The 16,631-nt window shown below is 49.6% G+C and overlaps 1 protein-coding gene across 2 annotated transcripts in view; it reads left to right on the top strand.

Moving 5' to 3' along the window:
* The first annotated feature begins 1,632 nt into the window (after positions 1-1,632).
* Positions 1,633-16,631, top strand: part of Ubash3b (ubiquitin associated and SH3 domain containing B) — a 142,975-nt gene continuing 127,976 nt past the window's right edge. The window contains exon 1 of one of the 2 annotated variants that reach the window (XM_013346323.2): positions 1,633-2,589. In XM_013346323.2, coding sequence (XP_013201777.2) covers positions 1,904-2,589 — 686 coding nt within the window. In that variant the 5' untranslated portion in view covers positions 1,633-1,903. The remainder of the gene's footprint in view (positions 2,590-16,631) is intronic. The other variant, XM_026779228.1, reaches the window with a different exon arrangement.

The raw sequence follows: 16,631 nt of genomic DNA, 5'->3' as shown, positions 1-16,631 counted from the left end.
TGGATCCTCTAAAACAGCAACAAATGCTCTCTTAAACCAATGAGCATCTCTTCAGCCCCGAAAAGTTGGAACTTCTTAAGATAATACTTTGACTATTGTGATGGCTCAATGGGCAGAGGCATGATGATGGCCTGAGTTCAGTCCCTGGGATCCACACAATAAAAGGAGAGAATTGACTCCTACAAATGGTCTTCTGCCTTCCACATCTACGCTTTTGGGCTTGAGTACACACTCACACAGAAATAAAGAAAATGTAAAAGAGAAAATATTGCAATGTAGCTTTAAGCTCTTGCATCGAAAGAGGTTAAGTACTTAGAAAAGGGACAGTACATACCCAAGACATGGGTTCCAGATTTTCAAGAGAAAGTGGCCTTATAGTCCAGTCCAAGAACTGAATGAGCCACCTGTGTCAGACACTAAGGGCTGCACCAGCCTCTGGTCCAGGCTCATTAAATTTGAGCTGCTGCCCCTGCAGGACTCTGAGTGCGCAAAGCGGCTGCCACTGACAGTATTTTCTCTTGATTGAAATCCAGATCATCTGGCTCCAGCCCAGGTATTTGGAAAAGATTTAGGATGCTGGGTACTGTCCAGTAGACTTTACTGAACACATCCCAAGGAGGCTAGTCTGTAGATGATGGTTTTCCCAGCTCCCTCCAACCTCCGCCTCAGTCAAGCATTCCCTCTGCTGGGAAGAAGAAACTCCCCCACTCAGAAAGTGTGAACTGTCCCTGGTCTCTTTCATAACGCCAGGCAGAAATATGCAAATTGTTACCCATGCTTCCCCCGTCCCATCTCCCCACTTCCAAATGCCAACTGGTTCTTTAAATTAAAATAAAAATTAAAAAAAAAAACAGTGAGATGAGAGGTCAGGGAATTAAGCTATAATTTTCCCTGATGCCCTACAAAGAAACCTTTAAAGCTACATCCCTCCCCTACACCCTAAGCAGGCAAGCAAGAGATTGCTGTAGTTTTTGGATAACCTGGAGTGTGTGTGTGTGTGTGTGTGTGTGTGTGTGTGTGTGTGGTATTAGGTGACTACTACTTTACAGATGGACTACAAGGTTGCTGGGGACAGAAGTAGCTTGTTCAGACACCACAGTGAGTCAAAGCTCCATCTCTTTACTTGTGAGCTCTTTCGATTTCCTCTGCCCCTCGGAGCTGGGTTTTCTCATCTATAAAACCAGGCTATACAGGTAGGCACCCTCCAGGGCATTGTAAAAGGTCCGTGAGTTAACTCAACCAATTATGCTTAACACAATCATTGACACACAAATGGGTCCAATAAATGTTAGGTATCATTATTACCCCAAAGAAGATCTACGCCTCCTCTTCTTATCATCTGTTTCTGATTGAGGACAATGGCTTTGTTTCCAGGTCACCAAGCTTTAATTCCTCAGCCAAGTTCATGGTGTGAGACAGGGGGCATTCGTAGTAATGACTTCCTTTCTTCGAGGAGAGTTGTTTGGTCCAACTGTGGTGGGGTTCAATTATGGCTCCTGTGCTGAACCCCTTTATTGACAGGGTGCACACTCCCTCGTGAAGGTCAGCTCATTCCATTAGGAAGTGCTATAATTAGTGTCCTTTCTCTGTTTCTTCTCCTTCTACCTTCTAGCCCCTCGTTTCTCTCTGCTTCTCCTCCCTTTTTTCTTTCCCTTTCTCTTGTCCCTTCTTCCTTAGCCTCTACCCTCTCAGGTCCTATCCTACCACTTCCAAGAGTCAGAGGCCCTTTTCCGGAAGTCGTTCTCTAGTCACTACGGGCTATGGGGGAGATGTAACAACTTTGTAACCGCTGCAGGATCAATCTGAAGTGATACCTTTCCGCGGGCTTTACTGTGGCTTAGACGTCTGGTCTTCTCATCCATGCTTGCAGTAGGTTTCCATTGCTGACCTTGCCAATGATCAAATGAAACGTGAAATAGGCTATTCCGAAGCCTCGAGGCCCAGATGGGTCGGTGTGCAAGCCAAGGGCAGATCTGGGTCTCTGAGAACCAAAGCACACTGGCCTAGTTGGTTACTGCGGGACCTTCTGTCTAGAAGCAATGCCTACTACAGCTGGAATCCTGCCAGCAGGGCTTGGGCCCGCGCGGCCGCTTTAAGAGAGGGGCGGGGCCCTGCACAGGCGAGGCAGGGCCTGCCCACAAGGCTGCTTTTCCTTTTTGATCCATTCAAAAATTACTCATTGCAAATTCCCGGACAGCTCGGGAAGGAGAAGCCGGGGGGCGGAGGACAGAGAAGGCTGCAGAGTCTCAGTGTTGAGACTCCACTGCACAGCGGGCTGAGATCGGTCCCACAGAAGCTGCCGGCCCGCGCCGAGCTCCCGGGGCCTCTCCAGGAAGCGTCAGTCTCCGCCCGGGGAGCTGGGAGCACCGCCCCCGCCGTCTTCCCGGGACCCCCAGCTTCTGTGCGCGGGCGATGGGCGGCCACTGAGCGGACACTAGGCTCCGCGACCCCAGCCCTTTCCATGGCCGCGCGCGAGGAGCTGTACAGCAAAGTCACCCCGCGCAGGGACCGCCTGCAGCGCCCGGGCACCGTCAAGCATGGGTCGGCGCTGGACGTGCTCCTGTCCATGGGCTTCCCCCGCGCCCGAGCGTAAGTAACCCGCCCGGGCCCCGCGACCCTCGGCTTCGCTCCGGCTCGCCGTCTTGGCGCTGCCGAGACCTGCTTGGAAGGATACGGTGGACGAGCGGGCAGCAGAAGTGCTGGGCTAAGGACTTGCTTGGGGATGCTGGGCGGCTAGGGCAGCTGGTTCGAATCCCTGACTCCGCGGGTGGCCCTGGGCGGTTTGCGCGCGGGCTCCCCTAGGTCTCTTGCTATTCTTGGGGAGAGGCGGGTTTCTCGGAGGACTCGGATCTCTTATCCTTTCGGAGTGCCGAGCCAACTTGGGGTGGCACGTTTGGGGGGGGTCTTCTGGTGGCTAGGAAAAGGCGAGGAGCAGCGGGGCAGGGTGGCCGGCACCCCCGCTGCAGCGGCTTCCAACTCCGGATGTCGCTCTTGAGCTCCGGTTCCCTCCGGAGTGGGAGGAGCGGGAGCGTGGGTGTCGCTGCGTGTTCATTGATGGAGAGGATGGAATGGGAAGAAGAAGCGATTCCTCCAGGGGACTAGGGTTCTCGTCAATGGTGACGGCAGAGCAGAAAGCTGTGGGTGCTCCAAAGTACGGGGCGCGAGGGGGAGGGAACTTTGCCCTCCTGCCTCCTCCTTCCTTTCCGAGGGTGGGCTCGGGTCGGGAAGGGCAGAGAGCGCAGGTGGCTGTCGCTGCAGCCTTCAGGAAAGAGCGGGGTTGCCAGCATCGGGCAGCAACAGCAGGAGTCCCCTCCAGTGCAAGGGGTTGGAGCTTCGCCTGATGGAAAGCCAGCGCCCGTTGGCCCGGGAGGGGGCGTTGGGGGGTGTGTGGAAGGGGGCTTTCTGTTTCATTCCTGGCTTGCTGGTTTCCTTGGTGGGGACACAAAGTCCGGGATGGTGGCAGGTGCTGCTCTCTTACTCTTTCAATTACATCACCTGAACTGGAGTTGGGCGAACTTTTATCAGTAAGTTCGTTCTTTCCCTAAGCTTTCATTCAGGCGAGAACTCTAGGTGTCTTTCCTGGGAGCCTTGGTTCTTTACTAACTTAGCCAGTCTAAATAAAGCAGACTCCTGAATGTATCAACCTTCCCAGCCTGCTAGGACAGACTCGAGTGCTGTTTGGCCCAGTTGGTGAAAGGCCACAAAGTGGACCAAGATTTCTGCTTCCTGCTGATTTGGAAACCCAGAGAGAGATGTAGAGGGTTTTACAGGGGATGCTAGGTGAGGGCCCTCCCCCAGAAAGCCCCGAGGATGAACAGCATTCTGTAGGGCCTCGTGAGAACCCGAGCAGAGTCTTAATGTGCTGTAAAACTTTCATGGTTCCAGACAGCTGCCGTTTCTAAAGTGAGACCAGCGTCAAGGAACCAGATTGCTTCACTGGACTCTTTAGATTTTCATATCTGATATTCGGTGGGCTTTAAGGGAACAATCTATTTTCTGCAGTGGGCCTCAGAGGCCTTGTCCAGGTCGTGGCAGACTAGGAGGCTGGCCTGCTTTGTTTTCACTTAATTCCTGGGGTGGCACAGTAGCTAGATTACTGACTATTATTGACTGTCGGAAAGATTTTACTTTCATTACCCATTTATCCTCCTAGCTGCTCAGTAAAAACATAGCCCATGCCTGTCTTGTGACCAGGGAAGCCAGGGCTTGCAGAGGTTATACAACATGCATAGGGTGGTGGTTGTTAGGGAGGGAAAACCAATTCAAACCCAGGCCTTGTGTCTGCACTGCAAGACCTCACAGATAGAGTCATAGGAGTCCGTGTGGATGAGATGAGATGCTCAGCAGTTCTCTGCATGCACTCAACGGCACTAAGTGGTCCTGCTCTATTTGTTTCTCTCGGCTGCTGGAACAAGTGGCCACAGGCTGGGTGTCTTAAGGCAACAGAAATGTATCCTCTCCATATTCTGGAGGACAGATGTTCCAAGTTGGTATCCTTGGGATAAAACTGTGTTGGTGAGGTTGTGCTCCCCCTGGAGGTTCTAGGGGAGAATACATCCCATTTATCCAGCTTCTGCGGGCTGGTGGGCATTGTGTAAGGTTGTGGCTGTTTCATTCCATCCAGTCTGTACCATTGTTTTCTCTTTGGACCAAATTTCCCTCTGGGTGTCTCTTATGATACATGTAGGAAATATGCAAGCATGCTCACATGTGTCTGTGTTTGTCTGTGTGAGTGTGTGTGCTTGGCCATGTAGAGGTCCATTCCCCCATGCATTCCTGTGTGGAGGACAGAGGTTGACCTCACGCGTCTCCCCCTATTGCTCTCCACCTTATATTTTGAGCAGGGTCCCAGTGATCTTGAGCTTGTTGTCTGGACTAGCCGGCTAGGGAGCCCCCACAATCCACCTGTCTACACAGCACCCAGTGCTGAGATCACGGGTGCTTGCCAGTGCACACAGCTTTTATTTGGGTGCAGCTCCAGACTCAGCTGCTTCGGCTGTGAGCACTTTACCAGCTGAACCATCTCCCAGTCTCTGGTAAATTGTGGCTAACCGTTACATAAACTGTGCATACGTGGGGTCCCATACATGTTCACGCTGTGTAATGTTGAAATTGGGCTGAACATTTCCTCAAATATGTATCCCTCCCTTCCTCCCTCCTTTCTTTCTTTCTTTCTTTCTTTCTTTCTTTCTTTCTTTCTTTCTTTCCTTTCTACCTTCCTTCCTTCTCCAGTTTTTTTTCCCCTGCTGAGACAAGGTCTTTCTGTGTAGTCCACGTTGGCATCAAATTCCTTAGCCTCCTGCCTCACCATCCCAAATATGTGTTACCAGTCTTATCTTTTTTTTTCAATGATACAAATTTTCAGAATTTTTTCTTACTTTTAAATAAAATCTAAAAGCTTAAATGCAGGACTAGAGTGATGGCTCAGTAGTGAAGAACACTTATTCATGCGGAGGACCCAGGTTCAATTCCCAGCACAGGCAGCTCAGAACTGCTTGCAATTCCAGTTACTGCTCTCTTCTGACTGCCTCAGGCACCAGGCATACATGTGGTGCACAGATGTACATGCAGGTAAAACACTTATATGCATAAAATAAACAAATCTAAAATAATTTAATTGTACTTACTCGCGCATGTCCACTCGCATGTGCGTGTGGAGGTCACAGGACAACGTCTAAGAGTCTAGCTCTTTCTTTCCACCTCATGGGTCTCAAGGCTCAAATGCAGGACATCAAGCTTGAAGGCAAGCACTTGGAATAATCATCTCCAGCTCCACCCCGGTCCTTAGCAAATGGCAGGATTCTGTTCTTTTTATGGCTTAAAGTGTTCCACAAATGCCTATGACTGCCCTATGGTCTTGGTACTCCAGAAGTACCTATGTCAAAGTCATCCCTGAACTTCACCACGTCATTCTTGCGGCGTCTTTTCTTTACCATGTAAAATAGCGTTTCCAGGTCTTCGGGATTAAGACATAGATACTAGTTCATAGGAGGTACTGCACACCTTTAATCCCAGCACTTGGGAGGCAGAGGCAGGAAGATCTCTGAGTTTGAGGTCAGCCTGGTCTATAGAGAAGTTTCTGGACAGCTAGGGCTACACAGAAAAACCCTGTCTCGAAAAATTAAAAGGAAAAAAAAAAAAGACATAGATGGCTTTCAGAGAGACATGACTTAGCCTACCCCACATATTGTATTGTTTCTGGAGTACCAGAGAATAAAAACAGTAGGTTTGAGAAATAGAGATTGGGTTTATTGCTAAATTGCTCCTAAAAGGGAGTGGTGTTCTCAGAGTCACCTGATCAGATTCAGTACCCTGAGCAGGCTTTGTTTTGTTTTGCTTTGCTTTTTGTTTTTTCGCAGGGTCTCTTATTGTCCAGGCTTGCCTCAAACTCATTAAATAGCTAAAATTGGCCTTGAACTCCTGATTCTGCTTCAACCTCCACAGTGCTGGGATAATAGGCATGTGCCACACCCAAGGCTGGAACCGTGGTCCCTATTCTACCCTAAAAGCACCAGTGTCCAGGAGTCTCCTTAGTTGGTTCGCTTGGGTCAGTAAGAGCTATTTCAGATTCCGAAAGGCAGGCTTTAAATTCCTGTAGAGAGCTAAGGAGGAGATTGCATGACTTAACTGAGCACTGGAGGAAGGAATGAGCCGTGTCGTCCCTGGGGTCCCAGAACAATGAACCTTGGTGGAGCCACCCTTGTGGAGAGCAGAGCTGAAGATGGGCTACTAACCAGGCTCCCCTGGTGTATACCTGCGTCTGTTGTTCTGGGACAGGGGCTGGACTCTGGGTGGCTACAGAGACAGCAGGTCCAGGTCCCTTTCTGATCTGTGCTGCACCAGGCTATGGCCGTGAAGCTGACTTAACCCCCCAGGGCCATTCGGAAGCCTTCCCATGGGAGTGCTCCTAATGAGCACAGGCCTGTAAGTGCTTGTCAGAGCTGAAAGTGGCACACTGTCGGGCTGGGCCACCCAGGGTGACCTCAGAGACATGTTCTCTCTGCTCCTCACTACAGTCAGGAGCTTGTCACCCCACATACGCTTCAGTTCAACATGAACAGTACTGGAGAGGGATCTGTTTGTGCTCTCCTGGGTGTTTATGTCAGGGAATGGAACAAAACGGGAGCCAGTGAGGTGGGGATGAGTTGGGGACTCTGGAAGGAATCTTTCAGAGGCCGGATAGCTCATCCCTTCCTTTTTCTTTTTATGCTCAATTAGCTCTGCACTGGCCCACATGTTCTAAAAATAGAAACCTAGCTTCCTCCAGGCCAGTGAGGTTAGTCTAAAGGAACAGGAAGAGTGATCGCTTGGGCAAAGGCCTGAGGCCAATGAGTGGAGGACCCAAGTGGACCTGAGTGGACCTGAGTGGACCTGAGGAGACTGGAAGCGACCTCTAGCTGAGCGCACTTCAGCCAAGGGTGTCACTGTATGTTGCTCCCCCTCTCAAGGAATAGATGCTCACAATCTCTAGGCCAACTGTGTGCCTTGGAGCAAGTCACTGTGTCACCGAATCAGTCTAAGGGCTCTGCTCTTACAAACGTCCGCTGTCTTTTTATTTCATGTATTTATTTTAGTTTTGAAACAGGTAGCCCAGGCTGGCCTCAAACAGACTGTGTAGCTAAGGTTATCCTTGAACTCTCTGTCCAACTTCCCCCACTTCCTGAGTGCTGGGATCACAAACAGATACCACTACCCTTGCCTTATTTTTACTTTTTTAAAGGTTGCCTGTGGCTAGATCATTTTTTTTGTTTACAAAAAAACATGGTTAGTACTTATTTCCTAATGATTGAAAGAGAGACTGACGGTGTGGGCCATTGGCAGAGCACTTGCCTAGCTTTCGCGAGCTCTGGGTTCAACCCCCAGCACTACTAAACAAACAAACAATTAACAAAACACAATAGTCTTCCAAGGAACACGACAGGAGTGCATTATTCCAGATTCTAGTCCAGGGTCTACTTGACACTTGAACTATCTACATTCCCTTTGACTCTTTTTCCCTCCAGCCTTGTAATCAGATCTTGTGCTTGGCAATACCCGCCCTGTTAACATGGGCCGGTGGAGTAATGGAAAGGACTTGGAAAATGTAGAGCCTGGACATTCATTATTATTTTGGTAATTTTGTGTTAAACTGGAAGGCGACAGAGGTGAGGGGTGTCGGTGGAACTACAGTAAAGGATAGCTGGGTAGGAAGGGCTTGTGTTTCTCAGCTGAGAGTATTTGAGCTATGTCTGGTTAAAGAGCAAGACTGTGGCAGAAGGCTGGAGTAAGCGTCTGGGACCTGGCTTCAGGCGGCAAGTTGATTTAGCTGCACCTCACTGCTCAGAGATAAAGGCATCCCAAATGGCTCCATGAGCAATGGAGGGGCAGCTGGCAGGGCAATGCATTAAAGTATCTAGTTTCTCTGGCTCTCCTTGTTCACCTGTAGGTCGACACTGGATCCCCTGAAAGCACTTGGCCAGCCAAGCATTTCCGACGTGTAGCCAATTCTAACCTGGGGACCGGAGCTGCTTCCCCTGCATCTTGGATAGAAAAATACATTCGTGGTCCACTTGCCGCTGAAGGGCTCTTACAGGTGGCAGGGCAGGGAAGCCTCTGCTTACTCTGTTTATGGCTTGTGCAACCTTCTCTTATACGTGTGTGTGAATGGTGCCGTTTTAAAAAAAAACGCTTGCATGTGCATTGAATACCAACTCTGAGGCTAAAGCAAGGGATACAGGTCTTGGTTTGAAAACGAGGAAACTGGAGGCCTCCGGGACTTGCCTATGATCACACAGTTAGTTTTGAGGAAAGTGGATCCCTATTTCTGTATGGACCTCAAACTTCAAGTTCAGTGAATGTTCTATGTTCACAGAGATTGCAATTTAAAAGAACATTAGCAGGCCTTCTTTTTAGGCTATCAAGGAGTGGTAAACTGTTAAAGATGGTGGACAGATGAGAGCAGTAATATGCCAAGTGCCTCTCCAGTGTTCTCGTGTTGGGTCACCAAGATGGATCAGTAGGCGAGGACTGACACCATGACCAAGTTCAATCCTGGGACCCACGGGGTAGAAGAAGAGAACAACTCCAGAAGGTTTTCTTCTGACAGTGTGGAAGTTTTCTTGTGTTGTTGTGCAATTGTCCCGAGTTCTTCCTCCAAGCCCCTGGCAACTTCCGATCAGCTTGTTGATTGAGTTGGCATTTTCTAGACTTGCTCATTAAGTGGTATCGTACAGTGTTTACGGTTGTACGTAGCTTCTTTTTCTTGAGTTTTGAATGAGTGTGTGTGTGTGTGTGTGTGTGTGTGTGTGTGAGAGAGAGAGAGAGAGAGAGAGAGAGAGAGAGAGAGAGAGAGAGAGAGAGAGAGACTAAGGTTTCCTGAGATAGGGCCCATGTGGGCTGGCCTCAAGTGTAGCCGAGGCTAGTTTTGATTGGATCTTCATGCTTCCAGCTTGCAAGTATAGTGATCACGGGCATGATCATATAGTCAGTTTCTTTTGCTTGACCTTGAGGTGTGTGAATCGGCTGCTGACCTAGTCATAACCCCGGAACACAGCTTCTATGAAAATTCCCCATTCTGCCTCATTTCTAATTACACGTTAGGCGTTTAGACCACATTGGCGATGACACAGCAGATTCTCAAACATAAACACTTTTAAGTCTCAGAAATTGGAAATTTGATGAGGCAACAGACCTTGAAGCCTTTAAGTGCTGTGGAAATGGACACGCACTGTGCCTTTACTGTGTGTGGTGTGCCTGTGCCATCACCTGGCCACCTCGAAGTCCAGCTGCCTCTGGCCAGTTGTTCTTGGAGCTAAAGGCTTTGCTTTGTCCCCCACCACAGTTACACAGGCTAAGATAGTGGCTCTGTGGGAGCCTCTACCGTCCCAGCAGGTATCGTATGTGTGCGTGCGTGCGTGCGTGCGTGCGTGCGTGCATGCGTAGGGGCTTTCTCTCTGCATGGGTATCAGACAGCTGTCTTTATCTGTCTCCACATACCCAGTAGGTATTGCCCATAGGGGTTTTGCCCTCTGTGTTAGCGTCTGGGAAACGGAGAGGCCCTGTTTTTAATCGCCTCCTTTGTCCTGCCTTGGCGTGCAATATAAAAGCATGCCTGGGTTTAAGTCCTAGGCCTGCCCCTTACTAGCCAGTGAAATTGGAGTGAATTTCTGAACACACCAAGCCTCGGTTTTCTTGTCTGTACTACCCCCCCACACACACACACACAAACGCACACAAAAACTGCCATCTAAAGCTCTTCCTCTCAGGCCGTCTTCCTGCCCCAGCCTCCTGAGTAGCTGGGACTATAGGTGTGTGCCACCCAAGCCCAGCTCTGCTGGTGAAATTCTGACAGTAACGAAAGACAGTTGTGCCTGTGAGAAGTAACAATCCGTTCGAACAGTGGGAGAGTGTCTGGCATCCCCTCGGCCCCCTGTAATGAGACAGTGGCAGTATTATTTATTCTTTGTGGTGCTGTTGCGGCCTGGATGCTACCCTGTGCCTTTATGTCTCCTTGCCCCCTCTGAGCTGGGCTGCACAGTCGCGGATGGCAGAGGCCAGTGGTGTTTCTCGGTGCTGCAGTCTGCTTCCTCATGCCTGGCTCCCTCCAGAGGGTCTGAGCGGTGCCAGGCCAAGTAGCAGCAGAGACAGAGGAGAGCCAGCACCACCCAAGCGTCTGGCTGTGATTGATGCCCAGGCTCAGGGATCCGATGGGGTACCATATGGCTGTCTACTGATTCCTCTCAAATGGAATCAGACTTGAGGTCCGGGAGGTGGGGAAGAGAGAAGGGCTGACTCAAGAGCAGGTTTCCTGTGTCTTTCTGCACTGGATGGGCTCAGCCCCAAGCAGGGCACAGAGTCAGTGCCAGAAGAAGGATGCTAACAGTGCCCGCGGGGACTAAAAGCCCTTGTCTTCTTTAAGGCGGAGCCTCTCAGGAACCACTGGGAATTTGCCCAAACACTTCTGGGAGAATCTTTTGCGTGTTTGCTTGGGGGCTGGGTGGCTGGATGGCTGGATGTGTTGGCTAGAACCCTCTGGGTCATCTCCCAAGGTCACATGAGTGTGATCCTTTCTTCTTCCCACCCCCTCTATTTATTTATTTACTTATTTATTTATTTATTTTGAGTCCTGGCTGGCATTGAACTCTTCATCCTGCCTCAGTCTGCCTAGTGTTCAGGTCCATTTTTCTAACACACTCTTCCCTGGTGACTTACATTATCTTCTTTGCCTCCTATTATTTATGAGAGGAAGGTGTCCTGGATGACCACCTCCTGTGCCCACAGCGTCCTGCTAAGTTCTGGGGGGTGGAGGAAACAGCAGATGTCATTTTCACTACTAAGCACTGCTAGAAGCTGCTTGATCTGGCCGGCTGCAGGCCATTTCCATTGTCACTAGGGCGGCAGGTGGATGTCTTCTAGACTAGAGCAAATGTCCAGAGGCTTTGGGCTCCCACCACATGAGTAGGTGACACATGGTGCAAGCAAGCAGGTTTGCCAGTCTGACCCAAGCAAAACTGGTTTCTTGGCGTTTTAGACGTGTATCCTTTGCCTTCCTGTGCCTCAGTGGTTCTGACTACGAAGGACATTGAATTCAGCCATTTCTCCTCTGTTTGCAATCTCCCGGCTCCAGGGCGGTTTGGACAAGTGTGTTTCAACATCACAGGGACATTTTCGTGACTTCGTTTCTATTCTGGGGCACTTGGATCTGTGCCTTCACTTTTCTTTCCTTTTCCTCAACACTTTATTGTGAAAGAGCATTCTTCAGGGCGTAGGGGACTGGCTCAGTTGGTGAAGCGCCTGCTTTGTAAGCAAGAGAACCTGAGCTCCACCCTCAGAATCCACATATAAAGCCATCTGTGGTGATACACGCTGGTCACAGTCCTGGGAGGCAGAGACAGGTGGATCCATGGAGCTTGCTGGCCAGCCTAGCCCAATCATGGGCCAGTGTCCAGTTTCCAGGGAGACCCCTGTCAAGATACAAAGTGTATGACCGCTGAGGGATTGCATGTGAGGTTGTCTTCTGGCTTCCACATGCACACGTATGTGAACACCACACATGAACACACACACACACACACAGGCTCTTTAGGACTGTTGATATTCTAGAGAGTAAATAAATGGAAAGAAAGAAAGATATGAGGCAATTACAGCCATGGGGAGTCATTTAATGAGTATGCATTAGTGTAATTTTCCAATTGGTACGAAATGTGCTTACTTTCCTGCAAAATACAACCAAAGTGGCTGGTTAAACAAGAGAGGAGGTCCTGCCTGCAGCCTGGCACCTGGGGTGAACAAATGATTCAGGGAGACCTTTTCAGTTCCAGGGACATCTCCCCTTCATCCGAGTTGCCATGTGTTTATATAATGCTTTCCAGTGTTTCCTGGCTCCCGTGGAAGCATAAATATTCTTGCATATAAAGCAACCTAGGCAGCAAACTCTCCGGACTAGGGCTGTTTCTGTGCAGGGGTGAGAAGCTGAAATAACACCAGCCTGAGTCTGCAGAATGCCTGGGGCAGGCCGAGGGCACAGGCAAGGGACAGTGGCAGCTGCATGCTCTCAGGTGTAAGTGTGTGGCTGAAGGGAGCTCCTCTGGGAATCAGGTAGCTGAGTTGTTTAGATCCCTGCTTCCTTGGAGCCCGTGCCCCATTCAGAAATATTTACCGAGAGCATTCACTCTCTAAATGTTTACTCTTTGGTCCTGGGAAGGAAGCACTTGGAGAGCAGGAAGGAAGTGTGTTTCCATAACTGCTGCTGTGTACAGTGTGTTCAGCCACAGGGCCATGTGCAGAGCCCTGCAGGGTCAGCCGCGTCCCCAACTCATGCTGTCTACAGACTCGTATCTTCCTCTGCCTCTCGTGGCCATGCCTGCCTGCCCATCCTTTCTCCTCTTTGTCTGGCTACCTTTGGTTCATTTCTGACAGTGCAGCTGGGGCACACTTAACCGCTCTTCCTTTCCTCTTCCCCTCTTCCTGAAGCCTTGTTAAACATGACCCGTGAAACAAACCAGGCAAAGGGGGATCCCTACATCCCCTCCTGAGGACACAGAGTCAGCTGCCCAAGGTCCTCTAATAGCTTTTTAATGAGATATTTCCTGTGTGATGTGATTTTTCAGAAAAACAGAAAAGTATAGACACTTCGTTGCATCTTTGTAGCAGCTGTGGAAGCTTATTATAATAGGAGCTGGGAGGACAGATATAATTAGATATGATCACTCTTTCCCTGGGACACTGGCACAATCGTGTGTGTGAAAGAAAGAAACTTACGATCATGTGGTACATGCAGTACCAGCGGTAAAAGACACATCTGTGGGCTGGGGAATGGAGATCTGTTAGCCGAGTATTTGGCTAGCATCGCCCTCGGCTCAACCCCCAGAACTATGTCAATGAGAAATGTTGATGAATGCCTGTAATTCTAGCACTTGGTAGATGGAGGCAGAGAAGGATCAGAAGCTTAAGATCATCCTCAGATACGTCGCAACATTGAGGTTAGCCTGGGCTACATTGGACAGGAGGAGGGTGGTATGAACAGCTGAGCAAAGAAGAAAACGTGAGTTTGAGATGCAGATACAACAGGATCAAGATACGATCTTCTTCGGGAGGGACAGGAGTTCAAAAGATTTTATATTACAAGTGGAACATTTCTGACCCGAGACCCCAAACTCTGAAATGCCCTAAAATGTGTGACTTTGAGCATACACATGATGCCTCACATGACAGATGTCATACCTGACCTCAGTACACAGAGGCACCCGAAATCCGTGCAGTGACCTGCAGGGTGTGTGTGTAACATGGAACATACGTGTATTTCACGTTTAGATCTGGGTCCCCTCCCCGAGAAATCTCATGCGGTTACCCCAAACTGAAAGCGTGTGGAATGTGAGGTTCTCCTGGTCCCAGCATTTCGGATAACAGATGGCGGAACTGGATGTATTGTGAGATCCAGCTTGTGGGAAAATCCTCCAGAGGGAGAAGGAAAGCTCAGAAGTGTATAGCTGGGATAGCTAGCACAGTTTAACTGAGCCAAACCCTCAGATCAAACTCAAGAGAAGTACGAACAGTAAGGGAAGTGAGGCTGTCAGTATCTAACAGGTCACCTGTGGCTATCTGTCAGCATCTGACAGGTTGCCCGTGGCTGTCAGCATCTGACAGGTCCCCCCTCACTGTCAGTATCAATCAGGTCATCTGTGACAGCAACAAGTCTTAGGCTGCTTGACCACCTGTCTAGACCACAAGATCTGCTGTTTTCTCCTTCCTGGTACTTGCCCAAACTCAGGCTCTAAGAAACAAGGTTACCTGTGTTTTAAGGTTTGCCTCTGTTTTGAGAGGCATGACTGGAGCATTCTCGGGATTCACCGCATGGGATCTCTCTCCGTTTCCTCTTCCAACCTCCCTTTTTTATTTTTTACTTTGAGACAAGGTCTCACTCTATAGTCAAGGCTAATCTGCCTCTGCCTTCTAGGTGCTGGGATTCCAGGGGTCACCATTCTGCCCAGCCTGCCCTGTCTTTTCTTTTGCTAGGGTTCCCCACTGTTGCTGTTTGCATCTGACCCTAGAGAAGACAAGCACCATTTGCTTAGGCCTGTGGGAATGACAACCCCTGAGGAGGAGGGCAGGATTGGGTGGGGACTTGCTGCCAGTGGAGAGCTAGGAGAACCAGAGATGTGTCACCTACTCAACCACTAAGGTGAGAACAAGGGCTGAAAATGGGCTTTCGAGATGAATGACCAAGTTCGAGGCCTGGCTCTGTTGCTTTCTGAGGATGTGGTTTTATCGTGTGATAGAACTTTTCTGGGGAGACGCAACCCAGGTCTACTCACCCAAGATAGGAAACCCATGACAGACCAAAGTACGGATACCACCAAAGTCCAATGTGGTGAACCAGTGAGTTTTATTGGGGTTGCTTACAGGAACATGGGCGAGGGGTTGCTTACAGCAACAGAAATGACTCAAAGACAGCTGCATCACCAAGCCCTCCCCAGCATGGGTGACAGCTCAGAAAGCTGGGAACCTGGAGCTCACTGCACAGCCTGCAGGCTGCTTAGCATGCAGGTCGGAGAGTGTCCTTCCTAGCTGCCTCAGTTGGTGTAAACCTCTTCCAGGCAGCTGGTATGGTCTCAGAGTTTTCTTCGCTGCTCAAGGTTTATTGCTAACGCTGCCAGGGAGGGGCCTAGTGAATCTGGTCAGTTTCAGGGACTTCCTGAAGCTATTTTGAGTTGTTTAGCTTCTGGTTTAAGGAGCTTTCCTGCCAGATGGAATGTTTGAATCTCTGAGGAAACTTCCACAAGAGGTTTTGGACAAGTTATTTCTGTAGGTTGGGTCGAGGCAATGAAACTCACCTACATAAAAGTCATGATATACAAAATGCTACTTATTAGTTATTGTCATTAGTTGGGCTTAGTACTCTGGGCTCTGATAGGGTGCCCGTGTCGCTCCCCAAGCTCCCTTGTTTCAGAGGATAACGGCACACGGTGAGGACAGCTGGAGCTGGGGACTGCTTTAGCCCAAAGGAATCCTTCCTCCTGGAGGCTTCCCTTTTGATTTCATCCCTTTTGGGAAGTGGGGATGTGAGTCATAAGGCGTTAGCAAGTGGCTTTTGTGAAGCACATTTTGTGACACAGCACGTACAGCGAAAGGTACGTGCCGTTGCTTCCATCAGCTGCTGTCAGAAGTTACCACACGTCGAACAGCTTTGAGCACCCAGTGTTAATCTATCAGTTTGGGGGTTGGGAGTCCAAAATGGGTTAAGGGGTCGTTTTCTTGCTCAGGTTTTGTTTTTCACAGTGGGGCTGACTACGTAGCTGGGCCACCTTGTAGCAGGTTTGCCTCTGCCTCCTGATGTTGGGATTACAGGCATGTGCCACCACACCTGGCTCCAAAGTGTGTCTCACCGGCTTCCATCAAAGTGCAGACAAACAAGGTGTTGCTCTGGGAGGCCCAGCCCTCCCGTGGAGTTGCCTACATTCTGTGGCTCGTGGCACCACCCTCAAAACCCATTGGTTCGACATCTGCCCTATGACCCATCATTATTTCTCTTCCCCTGCCTCTGACACTCGTGCTTCACTCTTTCCCTTCCAAGTACTGCTGTGATTGCACCTCCCCAGGTCAGAAAACTTAGCTGAACCACCCCTGTAAACTCTCCTGTGGAGTGGAGGTGGCATCCCAGGTTCGAGGATTAGGGCCGGAGAGCAGGCTCTTACTCCATCATCTACAACCTGTGTTATGCATGTCTCCCTACTCTGTGACACTTGTCACATTTTTCTCTCCTGTCATTAACCCTCATTTGCTGCTTTATTACTTTTTTTCTACTTTTTTGGATTTTCCTCTGTAGCCCTGGTTGTCATGGCCTCAAACTCACAGAGAGTTTGGTTGCCTCTTCTAACCGAGTGCTGGGACTAAAGTCCTGTGTCACCACACCTATTATCCTTAATTTTAATTCCCAACCCTGATATTTGCAATCAAATTTGCTGGGTGTCTACTGGGGGAGGCATCTTTTAAACACTCACACAGCATCTTATTTTGTGTATCACTACAAGCCCATGAGGCAGGAGCGACTCCCCCATTTGACAGGTGAGAGCATAGCCAGCAAGCAGTGAAACCAGGATACAGAAGCTAGGTGGCTTACTGACTGCTTCTTGTTTGCTTGTTTCATAGTTCTG

The sequence above is a fragment of the Microtus ochrogaster genome, chromosome 5, assembly GCF_000317375.1.
Source record: "Microtus ochrogaster isolate Prairie Vole_2 chromosome 5, MicOch1.0, whole genome shotgun sequence".
Taxonomy (NCBI): Eukaryota; Metazoa; Chordata; class Mammalia; order Rodentia; family Cricetidae; genus Microtus; species Microtus ochrogaster.
The sequence above is the reverse complement of the archived record's forward strand: the minus strand, read 5'-3'. Positions and strand labels throughout refer to the sequence as shown.